The following is a 16815-nucleotide window of genomic DNA, read 5'->3' as shown; positions in this document are numbered from 1 at the left end:
CGCGGCAGGCGGCGCTCAACCCCTCCAACGGCCCAAGGCCACTACGCATGCTCCGCACTTCCGGCCCCGCGAGGTCGGGGGCGGGAGCTTGACGCGCCTGCGCAGCTGCTCGCCCGGCTTCCGGGCGGTGCAGGCGCTATGGGTCTGAGGGACAGTGTCTTTGAGTAGCGGCGGTGTAGAGGCGTGCGGGCCCAGAGGTCCGGCCCGAGGGCTCAGGACCGGGGTCTTTGGGAGCGGCCGGGGGGCGCAGAGAGAACCTAGGATCGCTGCCCTCCGCCACCACCAGGCATGTCGGCCGAGGCCTCGGGCCCGGAGGCGGCCGAGGCCCCGTTCCTGGAAGTCCCTAAGCCCTCAGGTCTCGAACCTGGCTCCGCTGCCTCCGGTCTCAAGCCACTGACCACGAACAGCAAGTACGTGAAGCTGAACGTGGGCGGCTCGCTGCACTACACGACGCTGCGCACCCTCACGGGACAGGACACCATGCTCAAGGCCATGTTCAGCGGCCGCGCGGAGGTGCTCACTGACGCCGGAGGTACGCGAGCTGCCCTTGCTTACTGTCCTGCGTCCTCCAGATCCACGTCTCCCTTTCCCGTGGTCTTTCCTGGCCCAGTCTCCTCATGCCCGTTCTCTGCCACCGTCCAGTCAGTTCATTCTCACCCCCTCCAGCCCCCACATCCCGTCTCATCTCGCCTGGCTCGGTCATGAGCGCCCTCCCTCCCCCGATCTTTACCCCCAGCAGTAGTAACCAACATTCATGGACATCCCCCGCCCCGCCGCACCATCCACCCCGCCCCTCCAACTACTCTGCCGAGCGCTGTGGTAAGTGATTCAACGTGTCAGCTCCCAATTTTCATGACTGCTTCCCACTGACTCTCCCACCCTTCACGCCTCAGCTCAAAAGACTTGGGAACCAGCCCAGCTGCCAACAACATCCTTCCAGGCACCCTTCATCAGTTTCTTCCACCTGCCCAGCCTTTTGTTCCCCTCTCTACCTCAGCGCTGCCAACAGCCATCCCCGAGAGTTGGAGGATCTTGTCGGTCTCCGTTCCCCTAACGGAGGTTCCTCTACACTCTAGGACTCCATCTGTAAATACAGACTGTAGAAGGAGAGGGCAGCTTTGGGTTTGCCAGGGACGCCAGAGCGGAGAGTGGACAGTTCTCTTTGGCAGGCGAGCCCCTTACCTTCCCGAAGTGTTGCATTCAGGTCTGGGCCCCATATGCCCAAGTGGAACCTTAAAGTTTGGTGGCAGGGTTGAGGGTGGTGGAGGTGGAGTGGATTCAGAAGGGGTTAACGAGGGTTGTGAGAGCAGGAAAGTAAAATTTGGGGAGGTAGAGCTCAGCCTTCAAATACCTGAAGGTGAAGAATTTATTTATTCAATAAGTATTTGTGAAATGCCAGTGCGGGAGATAGTTTGGTACACAAATCTGATAAGCTAAGCCTTATGGAGTTTTCTTTTTTTGTGGGGGCAGGGGGAGAATAAGCAAGTAAACATGCTAAAACAAAAGCGAAATATGTAATTTCAGATAGCAATAAGTATATTATGAAGAATAGAATGAAGAATATATATCTTTATATTCTAGGAAGAATATAAAGGTTAAAATGGTAGTAAACTGGACGGTGGGGTGGACATTCTAATTAAATAGGATGGTCAGAATTAGCACAAGAGGTTAGAGGTTTATTGATAAGGTAATCTGTATGAACTCTCTGATGGTGAGAACCTTCTCAGTGTAGCACAGACTTGGGAGGGAATTAATTCTCTGTGGCTGGCTGTGTTAAAAAGGGGCTTATGGGAGAACTCACTGGAGATGTTTTAAAGGGATTTTCTTAGCTATGGCACAGGCTTGAGACAGATCACTATTAAGACTTGTGGCTTTCGAATCCTTCTTTCATAAAAATTTAGTAGCTCCACAGCCTTTAGCAAAGCCATCCTTCCTCCTGCCTCTCCCCACCACACCAGGTTGGGTGCTGATTGACCGGAGCGGCCGCCACTTTGGTACAATCCTCAACTACCTGCGGGACGGGTCCGTGCCACTGCCTGAGAGTACCAGAGAACTGGGGGAGCTTCTGGGCGAAGCACGCTACTACCTGGTACAGGGACTGATTGAGGACTGCCAGCTGGCACTGCAGGTGAGGGTCCCTTCCCCACCTCCTGAGTCCCACCCCTATGCTCATGTCCCTGGGAGAGCTGCCCAAGCAGTTAGCTATTAAGATATTAAAGAAAAACAAAAGGAAGTATGGGGCACTGCCTGGAGGAGTTGCCTCTGGCCTGGCTCTGCCTGGCCATGACACCAGAGAATTTGGGGGTACTGTCCTGTGCATTTCTGCTGTCTCAGGCAGGGCCCCCCTCACCACCTCATGCCAAGACTACTGCAGTGGTTAAATGACTACTGTCTCTGTTTCTTGCTGTTTCTACCCAGCCAATCCAGCTGTTACACTAGCACCTGAATAATGATCCTTAAACACAATCCCAATTTATTCTCTCCCTTGCTCAGAAATCCCAAATAATGCCCTTGTCCCACTAAGGGAAAAAAAAAAAAATCTGAATTTAAATTGGAATATAATGACCTCCATGAACTGGTCCTATCCTGGGAGGCAGCATTCCATCCCTCCCAGGGCTTTAAATAATTCTTTTTTTTCTAGCAGTGAAATACTATAGAAGCAGTCACACCCAATAAAACAGGGTTGGGGGTTCCAGGGCCCCACCTGCTGGGCTTCTTTTCTGGGGATCTCTTAGGATTCTGAGAAGAGTTTGGAAAGCACAGCCAGGAGATATGGGTTAAGTGTCACTCCACCACAGCTGACTGACTGACCTTGAGTGAGTCGATTCCTACCTCTGGCATTCTGTTCTCATGTTCCAAAAGATAGGGAAATGAGAAAAATATGTGCAGTGTAGTGAGTTTCACATAAAGCCTTTTATTCTGTTCTATTTTTACAATGTGAAAAGTGTCCTTTTATGATACAATATTAATAGGAGATTGTAAAAATTTTTTTTGATGCCCTTTATATTCAATATATTAAAAAGTGGCAACTATGAACAACTTTCTGTTATCTTGGGGAATACTTATTGGACCTTGAAATCCAAAAGTATAGAATTCCTTTGGGCGATATCTATGTTTTTCAAGCTTTTTGACTGCATCTCATGGAGATGCATAAAATGCATCTTATACTTGCATATATATGACTCAATTAAGTTTTATAAAATGATACTTTTAGTGAAATACACTCTGACATATTCTGTTTTCTTTCTTTCTGATGCCGTTTGGAACCCATTAAATTTATTTCATGACCCATTAGTGGGTTACCACTTGCAGTTTAAAAAACATCAAACTAGATGATTTTGGAAGTGCATTCCTGTTCTGTAACTTTACATTTATCTAATGTTATCTCACATCCACTGTGTGTTAGGATTGGTTCTTTTACCTTCTTCTACCCCTGTTTGACATAAAAAGAAACATGAGGGAAGCTGAGGATATATTCAAGGTGAAAGAGCCGGTAAGCAGCAAAGCTCAGAGTCAACCCCAGGTGCCTGACTCCCAAGTGCAGTGCTTTTTCTTCTGTGCTCAGCTGCCTCCTTTGCAAGCTTCCCCGAGACCATTCTCATTCCCCACTCCACTCAGCTAGAATATGCTTGTTTGTTTGGAGGTTTGGGGTTTGGAGTTTTTTGTTTGCTTGTTTCTTTCTTCCTTTTTGGCCGCCCCGTGTACCATGCGGGATCTTAGTTCCCCGACCAGGGATCGAACCCGTGCCCCCTGCAGTGGAAGCTGGGAGTCTTAACCAGTCGACCACCAGGGAAATCCCGTTGTTTTTAAGATTCTGGTACAGAGAATTGAGTTCAGCATACTTCTCAGTGTGTGACACTTAAACATCATTAGTCTATGCAGATCTTTTCTCTTTTTATTTTTTCCTTCATTCCCAGTCCCCTGCCCACTTCCCTTTTCCCCATAGGTACCCCTCCAGTTCTAATGTTTTAATACATTTCCTTGGATTATGTTTGTACCATTAAAAAACTAAAACATTGTTTTGTATACACATGTATTTTAAATTTCCATAAATGTCATTGAGCTATGGATTGTGTGTTCTGTTTCTTAATTCAACACTTTTTCCAAGTTCTATTCATGCTGCTGTATGTACATTTAGTTCTTTGCTTCTGACCGCTGCACAGGAATCTATGGTGTGCATTCAACCATATTTTATTTATACATTCCCCTGAGGTTGGAAACCTAGATTGCCTCCCGCTTCCTGCCCCCACAAACGATGCCACCATGAGCATCTTTGTACGTGTGCCCTTGTGGGTCCTGGGTCAGTGTTTCTCATGACTGTAGCTGGGAATGGAATTGGTGGGCCGCAGGACACATGCAAACGAATTTCAGCAAGTATCATCAGATTACTCTCCCAAATGGCTGTAGCATCTTGTACTCTTGATGAGCAGTGCATAAGGAATCCTGTTTCTGCATATCCTCAGCAACTCATGGCATCACCCAGCATTCTAATTTTGCTAATCTGATTGGTATAGAGTGATTTCATTTTAATTTGCGTGCTTCTGATTACTAATTAGATTGAGCATCTTTTCACATACTAGCTTTTTTGGTTTCCCCTTCAGTGAATTGCCAATTCATATTCTTTACCAAATTTTCTACTGAGTTTCCTATCTTTTTCTTGTTGTTTTGCAGGAGATTCTTACATATTTTAGCTTAGTTCCTAGGGAGAATTAAGCCCTTTTACTCTAAGGCATGTATTTTACATAATAAATTAACTTCTCCTGTGCATCTAGAATGGTACTATTTACCTGACATTCTCAGAAGAGTTGGGAAAATAGTTACTCAGATTATTTGCTGGGTTTTGATATTCAGTGAGGAAGCCCAGTTGAGAAAGTGTGTTTTAGATAATAATTTCTAGTCAGTTTTAGATGTTACCAATAATTTCTCTTAGAATGTCACCTGTCTGTGGCATCTGTTGTTGAATAGAAATTATTCTTTTTAATTATAAATAAATGTTTATTATTTCTAAAGCAGTCTATAAGTATTGTAGAAATTTAGAAAACACAGATCATCAAAATAATAAAAGCACCAAATATCCTTCTAGGTCTTTTCCTGTGTGTGTGTTTGCCAAAATATGATTATGCTGTGTGTGCTGTTTTGTAGTACGCTTTTTGTTTGTTTGTTAATAATTGCCGTCTTTCCATGTCAGTGAAATTTTATATAACATGAGGGGCATATACACATTTCTCTGTTTGTTCCAGAAATGTCTTTTATAGATGGTTCATCTAAACCAGGACCCGATCTAGATCCTTGCATTACATCTGGTCATTATGTTCTTTTTCCAACCCAAGCAGTCCCTTTTTTCTCAAAATACTGACTTTCTCATAATACTGACCATCAGTTGTCCTTCACAGTGACCTGCTCTCCAAATTCGCCTGATGTGGTTTGTTACCCTACCCTATCCTGAGTTTTCTCTAAATTAGAGGGTAGATTTAAAAGCTTGATATTAAACATTTTGGTTGGAAAGCATGTTAAGTAATGTTACATATATCATAACTGTGTTATATCGAGACCTACAATATTGTTAATATGACCCATCATTAGTGATGCTCAGTATTGGCCCCTAGATTCAGATGATGATGGTGTGATCCCTCCATCGTAGTTACACTTCCTTGTTGCTAACTATAAAGTAATTTAGGCATTTTATGAATGGCAGTTACCTATCAACCACACATCCATTTATAATTCTCACCTGAATCAATAATTTCATTAGGGTTGTAGAATAATTATAATTCCTTCAACATTATTACGTGAAATTATTTATAAAGTCATACTTTTCATTGTCAACTGGAGAGATTCTTGATTTTGATACAGTCACATTCCTCTTTTTATTTTTCTAATGGTGTATCCTCTTAGGATCTTGTTTAAGAAGTTCATTCTACATTTTTTATTAGCTTTATAGTTTTACCTTTTCTATATGGAATTCACTGTCATAAATGCGAATTATGAAGGGATTCAACTTTTTTTTGTCCTCTGTGGACTGAGCTAGTTTTCTCAATGCCATCTACTACACAATCTGTGGTAGCCAGCATCCAAGATGGCCACCAGCAATTCTTGCCTCTTGCTTATTCAGGCTCTTGCTTAGTCCCCTCCCACACTGAATAGGGCTGACCTATGTAACCAGTAGGAGATTGCAGAGATGATAGTGTGTGACTTCTAAAGCTAGGTCATAAAAGACCCACAGCAGTTTCTGCCTCTCTTGGATCACTCACTCTGGGGAAGCCAGCTGCCATGTGAGCATATTCATGCAGCCCTAAGGGAAAGGTCCACTTGGTGAGGAACTGAAGCCTCCTGCCAACAGCCAGCACAGACTTCCAGCCAAATTGGTGAACTATCCCAGAATTGGATCCTTTAGGCCCAATCAAGTCTTCAGATAACTACAGCCCTGGTCAACACTTGGACTCCAACTTCATGAGAGACCCTCGGCCAGGACCACCTAACTAAGCCAGTCTCAAGCTCCCAACCCACAGAAACTGTGTGAGATAATAAATGTTCATTGTTGTTTTAAGCTGCTAAGTTTGTACTAATTTGTTACCCAGTAACGGATAACAGATTTTGGTATCTGGAGTGGGGTTCTGCCATAACAAAAACCTAAAATGTGGGAGCAGCTTTAGAACTGGGAAGAGGGCAGAAGCTGGAAGGACTTGAGAACAGTGTTAATAAAAGCCTAAAGAGCTTTAAAGAGTATTCGTAGAAGTCTGATGACCTTTGGGGAGGCTGCAGTGTGGAACATGTTTACTGGAAAGTGGTAGAAAGGGGATCCTTGTTATATAGTGGCAGAAGTAGCAACACTGTCTCCTACAGTAATGTAGAAAGTAGAAAACATACTAATGATCTGGGTGATCTAGCTAAAGAAATTTCCAGATAGAATGTTGAAGTGCCACAGGTTTCTTGTTGCTTATAGTGAAACAGAAGAGGAGAGGGTAAGCTAAAGGAAAAAGAATTGAACAAAAAGGAGCCAGGAATTTTGGGGGCTTGAAAATTCCCAGTCTTGCAGATAACAACTGATGTTAAAATCAGCAAATAGCTTCCAGGCAAAGATCAAACACAGGGCATTCTCAGTAAAACATGGTCTAAAGATGAAGCTGAGGATGTGATTGTAAAATCCCTTAAGACCTCAGAAATATCCAAGAAGATGCCTCAGAGAACCATTCAATCAAATAATAGCACTTCTAAGAAGCTTAAGGCGATTGTCAGGCAGCAGTCTCAGCATAAGCCCAAAGTAGAGAAGAGCTTATCTCACAAAGATGTGTGGGTGAGGCTTTTGTCTAATGAACTGAACCCCAGGACTCACAAGACACCCATTAAGTTTTTAAGAGAATTATATTGGCAGAAACACTGCCAGCTTAGACTGGAAGGGACAGAGACAGTACAAGAGGAGAAGAAGCCTTTGGACCCTCGAAGTTCTACAGGCAGAAAGCAGGCTAAGGAAACTATGGAGCTGCAAACACGGACTGTCTTTCATGGAAATGGAAGGATGACTCAGGTCAGAGCCAAGAGCCATAGAGAATCATTCCTGGACAGGAGTAGACATCAGAGAGCTCCCAATATTTGTCCAACTGGATTACAGAATTTCTGTGAAGCAGTGACTTCTCTGTGCCTCCTGCACCCCTCCTCACCTTTTGAACAAGAGTGTTTATCCTAATGCCTGTTGCACATGTTGCATGTGGAGTGTGTGGAAGAGATAACTAGCCTCTTTAGTTCACAGGTCATCAGATCCAGAGAAAATGTACCTAAGGAGCTATAGTTAAGGAACACCTCCCAAGGAGCATCGTCCCCACCTGGACCTGATTCAGATGACCAGATTCTGTACTTCAGTGCTGTAATAGGATGGGACTTTGGGGGATCTTGGGAGGGGGTGAGTGTGTTTTGTGTATGGGAGGGATTTGAATCAATGGGAGCCAGAAAGCGGACTGTGGAGCCAGCCTCCAAGGCAGTCCCCAATGATTCTTGTTCCCTAGTACTCATTGCCTTGTGTTGTTCCCGCCCACACTGAATAGGGCTAACAGAACTAGGTCATAAAAGACAGTGAGGCCTCCACCTTGCTCTCTCTTGGATTATTTGCTCTGGAGAAGCCAGCTGCCATATTGTGAGGACACTCAAGCAACCCAACGGAGAGGTCTAAATGACAGGGATCAGATATTTCCTGCCAATAGCCAGCCTGAACTTGCCAGCCATTTGAATAAGCTTTCTCAGAAACAAATCTTCCAAACCCAGACATGCCTTCAGATTACTGCAGCCCCACCTGACTTGACTGTAACCTTGTGAGAGACCCCATGCCAAAAACATTGAGCTAAGCCACTCCTGAATTTCTGAATATCTATTCTGACCCACAGAAATGGGTAATAAGTTATTTGCTGTTGGTTTAAGCCGTTCAGTTTGGGGACAGTTTGTTATACAGCGATAACTAATACACACTTGCCCCACTGATTTGTGATGTTCTCTCTAAAAATATCAGTTCTCCTATATACACCAGTCTGTTTCCAAGTTCTCTATTATGTTTTATTGTTTTTGTTTGTTTCTGCACCAGAACTACATTGTTTTCATTATTATGGCTTTGTAAGATATTTTAGTATCTGGGAGGGTCAATCTCTTCTCTTGCTTGACTCTTTTTAAAAATTGACCTAAGTAACAGTAGACTTATTCTTCCAAATTAATTTTAGAAAAAGTCTTAGGAGTTTCTCAAAAAAAAAAATCTGCTGGAATTTGTATTAGAATTGCACATCTAGTTTTTAGGTTGGGAGAGGTGAGAGGGGTTTTGGCATGAAGATTCTAGAAAGCAGAGAAGAGGAAAGAAACCTATGTGTCTGGTTCTGATTCTCCCTCCAGCCTTCCACCTAGCCCAGTTCGTTCATTCACCAGATATTTATTCATCTACTGTAAATTGATACTTATTGTCTAGGTAGAGACCAGGAGCAAATATACCAAAAAATGAGAAAATATGAGGAACTGAGTGCCATGAAGAAAGTGAACTGATAGTGTGAAAAAGAAGAAGTAGAGGAGGCTGCTTAGCCAGGGAGCTTAGGGTGGAGGACCAGCACCCTCCTAGGGGTACTGTTTGAGTTGAGATCTGAATGGCATGAAGGGGCCAGCCATGCAACCGAGTGCAGGCTGTTGCCAGCAGTGGCAGCTGCAAAGGGCCTGGTGGGCACAAGCTGGATGCGTGAAGGAACAGGTGGGGCTGAAGTCCAGCAGGCAGGGGAGAGTGGTAGAGACGAGATCAGAGTTCGCATCCTGCGGAGTCTTGTGTGGACTACTAAGGAGTCTGGATTTTTTTCCCAAAGGCAACAAGCAGTTTTTGAAGGCTTTTAGGTTGGGGAGTGAGTGACCTCTGGTTGTGCTGTTAATCACCTTCCGCTTCTTCTCCAGCAAAAAAGGGAGAACCTGTCCCCGCTGTGCCTCATCCCCACGGTGACATCTCCCCGGGAGGAGCAGCAGCTCCTGGCCAGCACCTCCAAGGTGAGGCCCCTGAGCCCTGTAGGGTGGAGGCTGGGGGCCTATCCCGGCAGCCTGACCCCCACCCTTCTCCATCCTTTCTCCCGCAACAGCCCGTGGTGAAGCTCCTGCACAACCGCAGTAACAACAAGTACTCCTACACCAGGTGACCCCCTCAGGGGCGGGGAGGTGCACTGGGTGGAATCCTGGGCTCAAGCACAGCTCTGCCCCTGGCCCAAGGGGAGGATTATGGCCGCATGGGGGCGGGCGGTGGGGGGCGAAAAGAATCCTGCCTGGATGCAAATTCTAGCTCTGCCACTTACCCACTGGGTACTTTGGACAGGTCATTTTCACTTCTGAGCTTCACTTTTATCATCAGTAAACTGGGGTCCAGGTGAGCATCAGATGATAATTACTAGCATTTCTTATAAGAGGCATGGCTCTGAGTGCTTTGCATATACTTCCTCACATAATCCTCACAATTGTTTGAAGGAGGTATTGTTGTGATCTCCATTTTACAGATGAGGCAACTGAGGCACCGAGAGGTGAAGTAACTTGCTGAGTGTCACTCAGTTAAAAAGTGGTAGAGCTAGGATGCCAGGTGAGGTAGCTTGGCTCCAGAACCTGCATGGGGTAGCCACTCTGCTGTGCTGGGATTTGCTGAGCAAATGCTGCTTCCGTTCTGAGGCCTCCTTAGCCTGGCCCCAGGAGTGGAGGAAGCTCCATTCTGGGCACCAAACTCCTAGGTAGGACTAGAGTGCTAGATATCTGGGCCCCTAAGCTTGGGGGAACAGAGGGAGGAAGCCATTTGTGCTGAGCCTCTTGGCCCCCTGGTCCTCAGCACTTCAGATGACAACCTACTTAAGAACATCGAGCTGTTTGACAAACTGGCCCTGCGCTTCCATGGGCGGCTGCTTTTCCTCAAGGATGTTCTGGGGGATGAGATCTGCTGCTGGTCTTTCTACGGGCAGGGCCGCAAAATCGCCGAGGTGTGCTGCACCTCCATTGTCTATGCCACGGAGAAGAAGCAGACCAAGGTCAGAAGGGGTTCAGGGCCTGGTCAGGGAGGGCTGTGGTGGTGGGCAGGACGAGCACAGGCAGCTCAGCAGATCAGGCAGGGGAAATCCATCACCGGAGTTCTAAGTTCTGGGGTCAGATCAGGCAGGGGAAATCCATCACCGGAGTTCTAAGTTCTGGGGTCTTAGTTCTGTAACCTTGGGCAAGTCATCTGACTTCTGTGGGTCTCTGCTTCTCTACCTGTGAAAGGAGGGTGTTGGATTAGAGTGGGATTCTTAATCTAGGCCAGTTGGGTTTCAAGGCTATCTTGAAAGAGTGTGCAGTTTTGGGAGTGGGTATGCATTTTTCTATATAGAAGGACCATAGTTGTCATTAGAATTTCAGAAGGATCCATGACCCAGAGTAGGTTCTTAAAACTTCAGGTGCTTAGAACACACTGAGGTTGTAGGCCCTGAGTCATTAACATGGCAATCATCAGCAGATACGTCCTGAGCACTGCAAGAGGCTTGAAATCAAGGCGAATAAGATTCTGAGTAAAGTACAAGCCCTCTGTCATGACGTCTGGCCCCTGAAGATCTTATCAGCCTGGTCCCTTCTGACCTTGACATGAAGGATGTGCCTCAGATACACTGGAGATCTTGAAAGTCTCTTAAGCACCCAGTGCTATTTCACACCCCCCTACCTTTGCACACACTATTCCCTCTTCTTGGAATTACTTTTCCTCATTCCTGTCTGCCTAATGGACTTGTGCTTAATCTTTAAGACCTAAGCCAAGCATCACTTTCTCTGGGACACCACTCATGAACTTTCAGCCCAACAACCCCAGACAAAGTTGGTCATACCCCCCTGTCAGCCAAACACAATGTTGATTGTAGTCTGCTGGGGATGGGGGAGTAGGAGTGTTTACTTCAGCAGCAAGGAGTTAGCTTCTTGAGAGTAGAGCTGAATCTTTTTTTCCCCCCCCATCTCTGTAGCACTAGCCAGGCCTTTATCACGCCGCAGAAGCTAGGAAACATTTATTGAATGCGTGAATGAGTGAATAATCCAGTTTCCAAGTAGCTTCCTCTGTAATTGGGAAGACAGGAAGATAAACCAGTAATGAGAATGCAGCTTGTTAAAGTTTTTTTGTTTATATCCCTCCAAGCCACACAAGGGGAACCCCTAACCACCTCTTCATCCCGTACTACTCTCCTTCACCCTGCCTTGTTGCTTTGGCCTTGCACTGATCTTCAGATACACTAAGCGAGTTCCTGACCCCAGAGCTGTTCCCTTCCCAGACTGATCTGTCTCTAGCTCTCCATCTGGTTCCTTCCCTCCTTTCCTTTGGCTATTGGTCAGATGTCACCTTCTCAGTGAGGCCTTCTCTGAGCTCCCTCTTTAAAGTTGTAACATTCCTGGCGGTGGCCATCTCCACACCCTTTTCCTGCTATAATTTTTCCGTAACATTTATCGTCATCTGACACTTTATATCTTATTACATATATGTCTGGGTCCTCGCCCTAGAATGTAAACTTCCTGCGGACAGGAACTTTGCCTGTTTTGTTCACTGCTATATTCCCATTGCCCAGAACAACACCTGGTACAGTGCAGTCACTCAGTAAATATTTGTCAAAGGAAAAGATATACCAAGAAAAAAAAAAAAAAAAGATATACCAAGAGACTTGGCAACAAAGGACAGAAAACAAATAACTCTCTGCCTGACTTCAGAGCTGGACGTTGAAGTATAAGTGTGACTTAGCTGAGCAAAGAAGTTGCAAAGAGGACAGTCCAGGCTAAAGGAACCTGTGACTGCAGAGGCTATAGGAGTGGCGAGACAGTGCAGGAGCAGCCTGGGGGAGGGGATGGCTGCGTAAGAGTGGAGCCAGAGGGAGGGAGCTGGGGGTTGCTGGCCTTTTGCAGGTGGAATTCCCAGAGGCCAGGATCTTTGAGGAGACCCTGAACATCCTGATCTACGAGACTCCCCGAGGCCCAGACCCAGCCCTCTTGGAGGCCACAGGAGGTGCAGCTGGAGGTGGCGGGGCAGGCCGAGGGGAGGACGAGGAGAACCGAGAGCACCGTGTCCGCAGAATCCATGTCCGGCGCCACATCACCCACGACGAGCGTCCTCACGGCCAACAGATTGTCTTCAAGGACTGAGCTTTGCCCCGAGTCTTCCTCTGGCCGCTGGGACCCAGTCCGTCTCTCTCTTCCTCCCCTTCCCAGACCTTTGCCCCGGCTTTGCTGGCCAAGTCGTGGGTCCTTCTTCCATCCCTTCATTGCATGGTACAGTTCACTTTGGCCCTTTTCCATCCATTCCCACCTCATTGCTAACCACAGAGTACATTCCAGCCCCTCCCTTCAGAGGCCTTCAGAAGGCCTACATTGGTTGCCTCCTCCCCATCCTTGTCCTGCCCTCTTCCCTCACCAGCTGGTTTAGAAGGATTTAGAATTCCCTTTGTCTTTTTTTAGGACATTGTACACACCAAAGTGTCAAGCCAGCCCTTAATAACACCCACCACATTCTGAGCCGCCTCCTCACCATTGTGCAGGGCAGTTTGCCTCCCTCCTGCTTCCCCAACATCCTCCCTACCTCCTTAACTTTGTACTAGGTGGGCCTGGGCCTGTACCAGGTCAGCATCTTCTCAATTTTTTCATATTATTTATTATTATAATTTTCTATTAAATTATTGGAATAAAGTTGAGTTGAGGGTCTGGTGCTGGCTCCCAGAGAAAGGGCCAGGTATATGGCTTGTTAGGGAGGTACCTGGCTAGTTGGATGGGAGAAGACACAGACCCCTGCCCCCAGCCTTTCCCTGGGCTGGTAGCTGGGAAGAAAGTAGTCAGGAGTTAGGAGAGGATTTTAAAATCTATATTTCGGTGTTCACTGGCCAGTTCCCACCCTCAGCCCCACCCCACCCCCTGCAATGGAGAGGTGGTCCTGGCTACCACTCAGGCCATCCCCGAGCGCAGCATCTCTCCAGCCCAGATGTCTGAAGGGAGCACCTTCCTTCAAGGGTCTGGTGCGAAGACAAAGTCGAGGGCCTGGCGTTCGGCCCCAGCCACATTGGGATGCCAAAGGTCCACGATGAAGACCACTCGAGGCCCATCTTCGGGAGAGCCTAGGGCACGTGGGGATGGAGACAGCAGAGCAGCTGACATTAAGTACTTACAAGCCAGAGCACTCACCAAATACTCATAAACGCAAACACTTTATAAATAAGTGCCAGTGTCCTAATCCTTTATGTGTATTAACTCTTAATCATCAGAACAAACTGTGAGGTAGTACCATAAGTGTTCTCATTTTATGCAAAGTAACTGAGGCACAAAGAGGTTAAATAACTTGCCCAAGGTCACACTGCTAATGCCAGAGGTAGGACAGGAACCCAGGGGGTCCAGGCCCAGGGTCTCGTGCTATGAACCACTTTGCTGTGCACTTACATTAACTTATTTAATCCTTGCAGTCACTTGGTAAAAGAAGGCGGTTGCCCTATCTCACGGGTGATTGGAGAAATCATGTGACTTGTTCAAGGGCATGCAATTAGAAAATGGTGGTGTAGGACAGGAAGCCAGTTGGGCCCGATTCTGCAGCCTCTAGTCTATTCCCCTTAACTCTTTAGTCACTCATCCCTCCTAGCAGAATGGGAGCCCCATTACCATTATGAGCCACTGTATGCAGGAAGGAGTCGTCCACCAGTAGACAGTGTCCCTCAGCCCAGCACTGGGGCTCACCCCCGACCACCAGCTCACAGCCAGGGGGGATCTTCAGGCCTGTAGAAAGAGATCCGGGCCTCCAACATTCCTGCCTCCATCGAAGGGGCCCACCCCATTCAGTCAAAAAGCAGATCCGAGAGTCTTAAATGCTAGGTTCTATGGTGGTCCCTCCTCGTTCTCTGGAAGGTGACCCACGTAAAATTACAATACAGTACTGGATGAAAGAAATGCTAGGAGACAGAAAATGCAGTGCAAAGCACAATGTATTCTGTTTCAGAGAAGAGGGAAAGCTTCCTAAAAGAAGCAGCATCTCCTCTTGGGCTTCTGACAGTTTAACTCAAGAACCTACTGTGTGTTAGGCCCTCTCTCCCCCAAAGGTATAAAACATGGCTCCATCCTGCCAAGGACCACGCACTGGGGTGCAGAAAACTGAGGAGCCAACTTAAACGATGGGGAAGAGGAAGACATTCCAGAGGAGGTGGGCATTTGAAAGTGTGAGTCGTGAAGGCTACGTAGGAGTTTTCCAGGAGGTGATAAGGGGGAAAGACATTCTAGGCTAAGAGCATGTGTGTGGCATCTGCCAGGATCAGCCAGAAGGCGTTCATGATTTAGGGCATGGTGGGAGAGAAGGGGAAGAAGGGAACAGGTAGGAGATAAGGAGAAAAGATCTGGCCTTGCTCCAGATCTCTTCAAAGCCAGTGTGCTCTGAAGTGTAGAACACATTCCACTGGTAGCACAGGAGATGATTATAGGCAAAACAAAGTCATGGCATTAAACAACGATCAGAAGACAAGTCTTTTTTTCTCCCCATTTTCTTTCATTCTCTAAAACACTGAAAAGAAAATCTCAGTTTGGTGCTACCATAACTTTAACATCCCCCCTAACATTGCCCTTTTTATGTTTATTTTTCCTTTGGGGCCATGTCCTGCGTCTTGTGGGATCTTAGTTCCCGGACCAGGGATCGAACCCAGGCCCTCAGCAGTGAAAGCACAGAGTCCTAACCACTGGACCACCAGGCAATTCCCAACATTGCTCCTTTTTAAAGGAGGAGAGTGTAGGCTTCAGCCACAGACTAGGATACTTCGCTAGAATTTTTAAAGCTTTCTTTTTTTAAGTTTAAACTTATTTTTATGAATAATTCCTATTTAGGTCAAGTAATACTGATTATCATTTTTCTATAAAGATTCCTTTTAAATAAGTAAAACAAAACATTGTGGGGAGTCAATATGAAGAAACAGTACAGGTGGTAAATGACTATGGAAAAGCTTATGAAGATGGTTTGCAGATCATTGAAGCTCAGGAAATGCTGCTGTGGGCGACAGGGAGTCAAGGAAGATTTCCGAGAAGAAAGGCATGATCAGAGTCACAGTGTAGAAAGCTATGATGGCAGAGAAGAGAGTCTGGAGGGGGAATCGTGGAGGCGAGGAGGCTGTCTGTAAGTAGCATCCACTTACCCAGGTGGCATCTGACTCGGGCATTGGTGGGCCCACAGCGGCCCTCGAGCCGGGCCCCAGGCAGGAGGACGGAAAAGCCAGCATTGCCGAAGGTGTTGGCACTCATAAAGCTTCGCAGCCCCCTCAGTGCCCGATAGGCCCCCGGGCACCGGCGGCAGTTGCTGGGTTGGCACCGGCCTGCTTGGTATAGCAGGAGCTGGTAGCACCCAGGGGCCAGTGGTGGGGACCAGCCCCGAGGCAGAGGGGTAGTCCCTGAGAAGTCCCAGCTCACAGCCCCGAAGTCCCTCAAAATGGCAGGGAAGCTGCTCTCCAGGAGCTCCACATCATGCCGCTGGGCATCCCGTGGCACGAAGGGGGCTGAGGGCAGGTCTGGCAGGAAAAGCAGGCCTGGGCGCTGAATGCCCAGGACCCCTGGCTCTCCCCCAGGGCCTGGGCTACCCTGAGCCGCCCGCCTCACCCTACCCATCCCTGCCCAAGAGTAGCGCCTGGCGTAGGCCCGAAGGCGACGGCTCACTAGGCCTTCTGTCCTAGGTCCTTCCACAGACTCCCCAGAGCTCCGTGGGCTTGGTCTGCCAGCCTCAGAGCACCCTCCAGGCCTACCACTGACAGCCCCAGCCCGACTCCCAGCCCCTAGGGCCTGCATATCTTGGGAGCCCAGGCGGTAGCAGTACCAGAGGAAGAGGGAAGTGAGAGCTCCAAGGAGCAGGGTAAGGGCAGATGAGGCCAGAGGCAATGGCCATGCAGGCATGATGGGCAGGGAGGCCCTGGCCAAGAGGCCTGGGGCATCTTCCAGACCCCAGTTCCCTTGTCCCCCCAGTTCTCCACCGGTTCCTTCCATGGCTGCTCCCTGGTTACACCCTGGGCTGTTTCCCTTCCACATTCCTACTCTTGGTTCTCTCTCCTTCCGAGGTCCTCTCTCCACCTTGTACCTCCTGCTTTCTCGCTTCCTTCATGCACCTCTAACTCTCCTTTCCTTCCTCTCCTTCTGCCTCTCTCTCCTCTCTCCTCTACTTCTTTCTCCTTCCAACTCTCTCCTCCTCCTCTTTCACCTCTTTCCTCCTCTTCTTTCTCCTTAGGGCAGTTTCCTCTCTCTCCAGTTTCCTGCCTCTCCCGTCAGTCTCTCCTTTCCCCACCCTCTGTCTCCCCGTCTCCTTTCTTCTCTCCTCCCTCCACCACCGCT

General features: G+C 47.6%; 2 protein-coding genes across 2 annotated transcripts; one reads left to right on the top strand and one right to left on the bottom strand.

Moving 5' to 3' along the window:
* Positions 1-110: 110 nt before the first annotated feature.
* Positions 111-13690, top strand: KCTD13 (potassium channel tetramerization domain containing 13). The gene is made up of 6 exons (XM_033839758.2): positions 111-532; positions 1959-2128; positions 9409-9498; positions 9588-9640; positions 10316-10511; positions 12391-13690. The coding sequence occupies exons 1-6, from the start codon at positions 289-291 to the stop codon at positions 12625-12627; spliced, it is 990 nt and encodes a 329-aa protein (XP_033695649.1). The 5' UTR covers positions 111-288; the 3' UTR covers positions 12628-13690.
* Positions 13480-16792, bottom strand: ASPHD1 (aspartate beta-hydroxylase domain containing 1). The gene is made up of 3 exons (XM_033839759.2): positions 15636-16792; positions 14125-14238; positions 13480-13589 (listed from the first exon to the last, which is right to left on the bottom strand). Exons 1-3 carry the CDS (start codon positions 16513-16515, stop codon positions 13480-13482), a joined length of 1104 nt encoding a protein of 367 aa, XP_033695650.1. The 5' UTR covers positions 16516-16792.
* Positions 16793-16815: the final 23 nt, after the last annotated feature.

This window comes from Tursiops truncatus, chromosome 15 (assembly GCF_011762595.2).
Source record: "Tursiops truncatus isolate mTurTru1 chromosome 15, mTurTru1.mat.Y, whole genome shotgun sequence".
Taxonomy (NCBI): Eukaryota; Metazoa; Chordata; class Mammalia; order Artiodactyla; family Delphinidae; genus Tursiops; species Tursiops truncatus.
The sequence above is the reverse complement of the archived record's forward strand: the minus strand, read 5'-3'. Positions and strand labels throughout refer to the sequence as shown.

Bases quoted from the DNA above. Each gene is read 5' to 3' on its own strand.
- KCTD13 (XM_033839758.2), top strand. From the start codon at position 289: ATGTCGGCCGAGGCCTCGGGCCCGGAGGCGGCCGAGGCCCCGTTCCTG. The intron at 533-1,958 runs GTACGCGAGCTG...CCACCACACCAG, and splicing joins GGTGCTCACTGACGCCGGAG to GTTGGGTGCTGATTGACCGG. The intron at 9,641-10,315 runs GTGACCCCCTCA...CCTGGTCCTCAG, and splicing joins AACAAGTACTCCTACACCAG to CACTTCAGATGACAACCTAC.
- ASPHD1 (XM_033839759.2), bottom strand. From the start codon at position 16,515: ATGTGGAAGGGAAACAGCCCAGGGTGTAACCAGGGAGCAGCCATGGAA. The intron at 14,239-15,635 runs GTAAGTGGATGC...CTCTTTCTACAG, and splicing joins CCGAGTCAGATGCCACCTGG to GCCTGAAGATCCCCCCTGGC. The intron at 13,590-14,124 runs GTAATGGGGCTC...CACGTGCCCTAG, and splicing joins GCATACAGTGGCTCATAATG to GCTCTCCCGAAGATGGGCCT.